This window comes from Phallusia mammillata, chromosome 3 (assembly GCF_965637545.1).
Source record: "Phallusia mammillata chromosome 3, kaPhaMamm4.hap1.1, whole genome shotgun sequence".
NCBI lineage: Eukaryota > Metazoa > Chordata > Ascidiacea > Phlebobranchia > Ascidiidae > Phallusia > Phallusia mammillata.
Genome location: NC_137254.1, coordinates 14,236,838 through 14,245,741, shown reverse-complemented (window position 1 = coordinate 14,245,741; position 8,904 = coordinate 14,236,838). Strand labels below are relative to the sequence as shown.

At 38.1% G+C, this 8,904-nt stretch overlaps 2 protein-coding genes across 2 annotated transcripts; one reads left to right on the top strand and one right to left on the bottom strand.

Moving 5' to 3' along the window:
• The first annotated feature begins 2,368 nt into the window (after positions 1-2,368).
• Positions 2,369-2,952, top strand: LOC145219014 (transcription factor Adf-1-like). Its single transcript, XM_080086430.1, has 2 exons — positions 2,369-2,528; positions 2,693-2,952. The coding sequence occupies exons 1-2, from the start codon at positions 2,390-2,392 to the stop codon at positions 2,950-2,952; spliced, it is 399 nt and encodes a 132-aa protein (XP_079942556.1). The 5' UTR covers positions 2,369-2,389.
• Positions 2,953-8,181: 5,229 nt separating this feature from the next.
• On the bottom strand, positions 8,182-8,904 carry LOC145219609 (uncharacterized). Its single transcript, XM_080086951.1, has 3 exons — positions 8,724-8,904; positions 8,615-8,658; positions 8,182-8,544 (listed from the first exon to the last, which is right to left on the bottom strand). The coding sequence occupies exons 1-3, from the start codon at positions 8,902-8,904 to the stop codon at positions 8,182-8,184; spliced, it is 588 nt and encodes a 195-aa protein (XP_079943077.1).

Here is an 8,904-nt window from a genome sequence, read left to right as displayed (position 1 = left end):
AGAAAATTTTAATATTTTAAGGGTGGACTGTAGCATTGTTAAATGTATGTTACTACCATTTAAAAAAAATCAAGTGGCGCTAGAACTGGAACATGCCATTTAATGTGTTGTGTCTAATATTTTTCAGGTTTAAGTAATAACCAAACAAAATGAAAAACTATCTATGTGTAAAGTTTACCAATGGCACAAATGATATTGTACCAAAACTGTGGATGCGAGGACAAAATGCCTGTATGTGGCCTTCCCCTACAAACCTAGGGAATATACAGATGATGGCAAAAAATGGCATAGAACCTCGGCCTGATTGGATGTCATGCCCTTGCGAAGTTTTGTGTCAGGCAAGTAAGTGTTTTTAAGCCGTCACCTTCAACAGATGAATCTGCCAATGAAAGTTTGGACGAGGACCAACTAAATCTATCATTCAGCTCTCCCCACTAGTTAGGACAGAGAGCAGTCCATAACCACTTAAAAGGTAAGGTTTTAAAACAAAGGTTAACATTGGCACTTGCCTTCAATTTTTCTTTTATTACTATATTGAAAGGTAAATCTATTCATAAAATTCTCTTTTTATTAGAACATTTGCTGTACCAGTTTCTCCAGTCCGTAAGAGAAAGTTCAGCAGAGAAATGATGACAAAATCACTAGTTTTAAAGTTTTCCTGGTCAGGTCTGGGGGAGAAGCGAAAGCGCACCAAAATATGTTTCAAAAACCATGACATACATCACTTGTTTATGAGTAAGTTGTTGTTTTTTGTAGTAGAACTGCCTGGACTAAAATGTTTTGTGCATGGAGTAGTACCAAATTGCAAAATGAAGGCAGCTGCTTTTCGGCAAGCCTGTCACTCAATGATGTCTTCTAAGGTGTGACATGTGTTAGTTGAACAAACTGGTAATTATTTTGTCCACCGTATCTTGGCACACGTTGCACACAGAAATTCAAAATATGAGGAGGTGTGGCCCAAGCTGCGAAGCAAGTGCAGTCCGGGGCTGGAGATTGGAATGGGGGGCGTGCACTACGTGCTGCTTCCCTACCAGTGTAGCTGCAGTGTTCCCAGTGCGGTGTCCAAAATTTGGTACATGCATTGGTTGAAATCCAACTGTTCTTACTAATACAAGATGAAACATAAATGTTTTGTGTTCTGTTTTTGCATATGTCAAGGTAAAGAGGTCTGTAATTTTGATATGTCTATGCATGGGACATGTTAGATTTATCTTAATTTTACCATCATTAAAGGCCGGAACATCCTAGGGTAATCGTGTTTAGGCTTGGGACATGTAAGGGTTATCTTAACTTTACCATCATAAGTCCGGAACATCCAAGGGTAATCGTGTTCGCGCAATGCGTAATACAAGTGTGGGCCATCAAAAGGCCGATGTCAAATTTCAAGGGTATAAACAAGTGTCTATCCTGATTTATCCCTGGATTATGACGACCGACCATGCATGACTAATCGATATATTATGAATAAATCAAACTTGGGGTGGTGATAAATTTCTGATTGGACTATTGGTAATATATTTTGTTAGCGTTACGCTCACCCATTTTAGATATGATTGTTATTTTTTCTTTGAAAACGCCACTTTGGGTGTTGTTAAGTTTTGAATAGAAAAGAACGTCATGTCAGTTAAATTTAATTGTTTAAGAAATATGTAAAGTGTGAGTTTGATGCGGTCGAATGGCAATCTACTTGTCTTTCTATGTGTTTAGAAATCCTCCAGTTCCTATGCCGGGGTGCGATATTGTGGGCTATCGTTTGGGTTTTCAAGGTAGCCACTATGTTTATTCATTATCTTTATTTACTATTTTTACCCCACGGTCTGTTTGGAGTTGACAAGGCCAGTCCTACACAGACAAACTGCCCAGAGATGGCTTTACCGTAAATCACCGTCAGATACTTTTAACGAAGAATCCCGAGATACGGTGACCGGCATATAGCGCTCCGCAGTCTTATTTAAAAGTTCTTGAATTTTAGGGTATGACAGCTCCTCGTTACTGCAGTTTGATGAGCTGAGTTTTGTCTTAAGGCCGGTTCACACATGACGCGGTTAGCGCGTAACTGCGGAGGTCGACGGATAGCGTTTTGCGGTTGGCATGTCACACAAGGTGCGGTTGTCCTTGGGCGGCAAAAAAACTGTGGTTACGGCGGCTGGCGGTAGAGTTGAAATGATTCAACTGTACGGCGCGAATGGCGGCTTAATTGCAAACGTGAATGAAACAGAACAAAATTTTTTTAGTAAATATTGATGGAAATGTTGTTTTTATATGCAACTTTTCACAGGATATGTGTAATTTGGATGCAAAGGATCATTCTTAACCAGTTTAATGTGTAAACCAATATTTTTTCACATATAGTTGTAGGTTGTAGCATAAAAAAAAACTGATAAAAAAAATGGAGAATTTTAATGAATGTCTTATCGACCTAGTTAAGGAATCACCTTATTTGTACGATTCAAAAAATCGTGATTACAAGGATGCTATCAAAAAAGAAAACACATGGCTGAAGATAAGTCAAACTCTTGGGCAGCCAGGTAACTGTATCTAATCACTTATGGTGTACATGATTACTATACTACACTAAACAATGACATATTAGTTGTATAGGTTTAAGTGTGAATAAACTATAAAGTGAGTTACTATTTATATCCAAATCAGTGGAAAAAATGCAGCTTGCTAAATATGCATTCTTGATTAGTTGAAGCTTGCACCAAACGTTGGAAAAGCCTTCGAGACAAGTTTGCAAAATTAAAAAAGGCAATGGATGAAACCACAAAAAGTGGAAGTGGTGCAAGAAATGCAAGGGTTTGGGAGCACTTTGAGAGCATGAGGTTTTTGGATGAGCACCTTCGCCACAGATTGTATGTTAGAAAGTTGATAGTTTTGATTTTAAAGGCAGTGTTTAGTGGCAGAATGTTCAAGGGAAAGAGTCAAGTCAAGTCAAATTTATTTGCATAGTCACTTCATCATCACAGTTCCATTGTTGAACGGATACATAAACAGCAAGGACACCGAAAAAAACGTAGGTTATCGAGTCAAGTGTCCTGTTATTTGAATTGTGATTGAATTCCGTTTTGGGTATGTCCTGCCGTAGGATCGCAACCGACCGCACGAGCCTGGCGGGGTACGTCCGGTTGCATAAGACGGTAGTTCAACCCGCAGGTTCAGCTGACCAAATGAAACCCGCCTAAACGGAAACACCAGCTCGGTTCCTCGGAACGTTTCCTGTGATCCCGTAGGCAGACCCGGGTGTCCCAAGGACAGTTCGTTGCGACGATGGGAATGTTGCAGTCGAGCATCTCCTCCTCTGCTTTTGTAAGATCGATGGCGAGATCTCAGATGTTGTTCGCTAGGGAAGGTGCTGCACTGTCTTCGACCCGGATGGCTGATCTGAAAAAACCGAATCCTACGGCAGTATTTCGTTCTTTTGTATGTGACCAAGTTATCTAGTTTAATGATATAATAGTATAGAATAAAAAATAAAAAGTAAAATCACACGAAGATAAAACTGAAACACACACACAAAAAAAAAACACACACAAAAAAAGTGAGAAATAGGGTAGTTATGACGTAGGAGAACAAGCTGTATTATATGTATTCTGGTATCAGCGAGGACACGGGAGTGAATTAATTGTTGAGGGGTCATATTGCCCTAATAAATGCAAACGAAGCTGTTTTTTAAAAGAGGATAAGCGTGACAGAGACTTAATATTGTGTGGTAAGTCTTCCCATACTTTTGGACCTTGGTGACAAATTGATCTTGTGCCAAACGCGGTGTTTACGCGTGGATGAAAGTAGTTCTGGTTTTCAACCCTTCGGGTGTTGTGATGGTGTACTGACGCAATAGGTGTCAACAGAGAGTTGTATGTGGAAGGTAGTGTACCAGTACGAAACGCATGCACCACTTTAGCTACCTCAAGTTTGTAAATGTCTTTAAATTTTAGAAGATCCAAGTCGTGATATAGTGGAGTAGCGCGACATCGGTAAGGGCTGCGAGTGATAGCTCGCAAAATTTTGTTATGTTTGATGTTAAGCGTTTTAAGTGATGCAGCGTATCCGCTCCCCCACGCCGCGACGGCATATTGCAGATAGGGGGTAAAAGAGTAGTAGATAATACGGAGAAACTGTTGACCAAAGTAGTCACGCAGCTTGAACATAATACCGCAGGCTTGTGCTAGTTTTCGTTCCACATGGGCTATTTGTTTCTCCCAATTTAGCTGATCGTCGATATAAACTCCAAGGTATTTTGTTTCTGTTGATCGCGCTGTATTTGCTGCGATCCTATGGAAATCGAAAACTTCTGCGTGTTTGAGCGCTTGGAAGGACAAAACAGTAAATACGTTGTTTTACTCGTATTAAGCGATAATTTGTTGTGGCGCATCCAGTTGTCAACATAAACGAGTTCTTCGTTTACGTTTGTCAGCGGATGATTCAGTGACTCTGATGACATGTAAACACGTGTTATCCGCAAAGAGTTTCGTTGTGAATTTGGATGCCGTTGGTAAATCGTTTATGCACAGCGAGAAGAGTAAAGGAACCAGTGACGAACCTTGAGGGCAGCCACAGGTAACGTTTAGCAGTTGTGATGTTACATTTGCTATGCGTGTGCATTGTTTACGGTGACTTAAGTAGCTACTGAACAGTTCTAGTGGGCTTCCCCGTATTCCATACTGATGCTCTAACTTCCATAACAAAACCCTGTGAACGACTGTGTCAAACGCTTTAGACAGGTCCAAGAAAATGGCACATGTGTATTGTTTTTGATCAAGCGCAGCTAACACTTTTTCATATATGTCGTAAATTACCAGGGAGGTGGACCATACTGGTGAGTTGTTAACACTCCATTTTTTTCAACGTAGGTATACAAACGTTGATACATAATTTTTTCAAATATCTTAGCAAAAGGGAATAGCAGTGAAATTGGTCTGTAGTTAGTGCATTCAACTTGTGAGTCGGATTTATGAATGGGTATTACTTCCGCAATTTTAAGTTCAGTGGGGTATTCCCCATTTTGTATACACCAGTTGAAAGTCTCTGGGAGCATAGGTGAAATAATGCTTTTAACCATTTTGATGTATTTAATAGGAATTTCGGGCACAGATTTCTGACTGTCAAGAGTGGATATATACATTTCCACCTCATCTGGGGTAGTGTCATAGAAGAAGAAGGATGATGGCTTTATGATAAAGGAACTATCAGGTGGTGGCATAACTGGCTGTGGAATGGATGATGCCATATTTGCTCCTATGTTAGCAAAGAACTGATTAAAATTGCTAGCAATTGAAACTGGGTCTGTACTGCATTGTGATATTCCATCTAGTTTTAATTCTGCAGGAGCTTTGTGTAAAGTTTGTTTTCGTGACAACAAACTATTAATAATTTTCCACATTCCACCAATATCATTTCTGTGATCTGTTAGTTCTTTTTCAATGTATTTATGTTTAGCTTCTCTCAGAATGTGGTTTAGCTTGTTACGATACTGTTTATATTGGTTATGTTTACTTGTACTTGAAAACCCTGACGTACATAAAGCATGATACATTTTATTTTTTGCTTTGATTGATTTATAGATACCCTTGCTTATCCAAGGTTTTTTAGCCAATTTTCTTCTTCTACTCACTGTGGTCATTGGTGCATGGCATTGCAGTATTTCGTTAAATACATGGTTAAATGAAGAAAATTGTTGTAATGTAGTTTCAGATAACAGTGGTATTTTTATGAGAGCATCTTTTATATAAGAAATAAAATCTTCACTGATAAATCGGGTCTCATTTCTTTTCAGGAATTTTTCTGTTTTATCACAGCAAGTTGAATGCAATAACACAAAAGTTGGCAGGTGGTCAGAAATGTCTGCAGTCAGTATTCCTGATTTGCAGGCAATATTTACATTGTTTGTGTAAATGTGGTCAATAATAGTTTGGCTGTGGTTTGTCAAATGAGTTGGTTGACATATTAAGGGTGAAAGATCATAAATTTGTAAAGACTCCAAAAAGTTTTGAATGCTTTTTACTTCTTTGTATTGCATGAGATCTATGTTAAAGTCACCACATTTATATACAGGATGGTTGGTATCACTGAGCTTATGCAATACTGATGATAGTGCATCCAGGAACACTTCAAATGAATGTTTGGGGTGTCTGTATATTGCTCCCAATATTACATTTTTTTGTTTCAATTTAAGTTGCAACCAAAGGCTTTCAGTATCTGGGGCAGTAAATTTAATATCAGATCTTATTTTATATAAAATGTGTGATTTATGTATACTCCTACTCCTCCTGCACTATGTGAAGTATCAGTATGATGGAAATTATACCCCACTATGCCAGTAGCAGTGGTTATGCCATTCAGGGTTAATCTAGTCTCAGATATCATAACAATGTCAGGGGATCTGACCATATCAGACAGGAATTGTTCTAAAGCAGGTTTGTTTTTTCTCAGACTTCGAATGTTTGTGTGCAATATATACATATCTTTGTTGCTAAGTTTCTTCAGGGCATGGTTTAAGGATGCACAATCATTTGATAACTCATATGGTGACTCACACGAAAGAGAAACGCCATAAATGTGTATGTGACAAAAGATTCAGTCATGGTGGAGGTTTAAGAAAACACGTGTACATTCATACTGAAGAGAAACCGTACAGATGTGATGTTTGTGACAAAAGGTTTGTGCAGAAGGGAAATTTGAAAATACATATGCTGATTCACACCAAAGAGAAGCCTCATCGATGTGATGTATGTGAAAAAAGATTTGCTCATAGTGTTGGTTTAAAATCACACATGTTGATTCACACCAACCAGAAATCATATCGATGTAATGTTTGTGAGAAAAGATTTAGACATTGTGGAAGTTTGAAGTCTCACATGTTGACCCATACAAAAACGAAACCACATCGATGTGATGTTTGTGACAAAACATTCAGCCGGAAAACCCATGCGACAGAACACTTTTTAATCCACACAAAAAATAAAAACATTTAAATTGATATGGGATATGAAAAAACACATGATGACGCACACTAAAGAGCAACACCATCGCTGTGATATATGCAAAAAAAGATTCTCCACAAGAGAAACTTTGAAACAACACGTGATGATTCACACAAGAGAAAAAAAATTTCATTGTGATGTTTGTATGAAAAGATTTCGCCGCAATGATACTTTAAATAGACACATGTTAACCCATACCAAAGAAAAATCTCATAGTTGTAATGTGTGTGACAAAAGATTTGCATTAAAAGGATTTTTAAAAACACATATGCTGACTCATACCAAAGAGAAACTGTTCTGTTGTGTATGGTGGCCGACGGCTGCCACTCAAAAAAATAAAATAACTTATAAAAAATTACGAAAAAAATAAAAATATTCCAAAATAAATAAAAATAATTGCAAAATTTTATTAAACAAAAAATATTTCAAAATAAAAAAAAAACGTTTGAAAAAAAGCAAAAAAAAAGTAAAAGCAAAAAACATTTTTTGTTCAACCCGTGGCCGAGAACTGCCATTGCCTTTGAAATACATTGTGGCAGTCATCGGCCGCGACCGTAAACTAGTGGCCGAGAACTGCCTTTGAAATGCATTGTGCCGGCCGATGGCTGCCGCCCAATTTGGCTGGTTTCTGACATTGAATGGCGGTTATTTGGGCGGGTTCTCAAAAACGTCGATTGTAATTTTACATGCAGTTGCGGTTTTTAGGCTAGTTTTGACATCTGGAGTGGCGATTTTGATAATTTGACCTGGCTACACTGCCTTTCATTGATGCCCCAAGCACATGGTTACTGTCTAATTCCAAGCCCACACAACGGACACACGTTCTTATAGCACACGATATACTACACTTTATGTTCTGGTGTATTGCAAAAACTAGCCAGAATGACTGGAAAACTGATGTTTAAGAAAACAAAATGCATCTGTACAATTCGAAACATCAATTTGCAGTGGATCCGGAATTACTGAGGCACATTTAAGTCTGAATTCCTCTGGCAAATAGTTTATTGAACCATCAAGAACTCCAGATATTTCTGCAGCCTTTTCAAGTTGTTCAGTCGACACAACCAAACATATATCATTAAAGTACATTATTGCTACTTGTTTTGGGAAGTAGAAATTGTTGTGTCAGTCAGTAAAAGATCTAAGTGATAAAGTAAAAACCATACAAAATGCAAGCAGTGCTTTTAGGAAGAACATGTCAATTACACGTATCACAAAACTTCTCACCACATTCCTTAGGTCTATATTTGTCTGGAAAGTTGTATATATGGTTGGGCACACCAGAAGGGACATTTTTCTGCACTCGAATTCGGTGAGTATTCCACACCACACCAACAAAAGTATCCAGTTGGTTTTGAATTATTGGCACCATCAAGTATGACAATAACATTCTGCAATAACAAGGAAAAAAGTTTTTAAACACAGCTTTGTTTTTCCCAGATAGTGTGCACCTGTGCTCAATGTTGTGTGGATCATAGTAATGTTCATCCTTCAGTTTGCATAATTGGATTTTGAAATACTTTTCTAATCTTTCATGGAGCTCTTTCCACCAACGTTCAATCTGTTCCCACAAGCATCATAAAAAAGTAAATTACATAAAGTTACCAGAAACTTACAGTGTCACTACAAACCTGGTTAGATGTGGAAGGGCCATAAATAATTGAGTCAGATGAGTCTGCAAATCACCATGATCTTGTCTCAAAAAAGCATGTATTGCAGCCATTTGTCCAGTCTCTGTACCTCGATCAATTCTTAAGTATCGACTAATCATTCTTGTCTCATAGCGATGTTCCAAATAAAATCTTGCAATCAGTTTTGGATTTTTATTATCTGACCAGACTTTAGCCCAAAGACGTTTTCTGCTGCAGCTATCAAGACAACCATAAATCGCAATTGGAAAGTTGCTGTTTTGATATCCCAT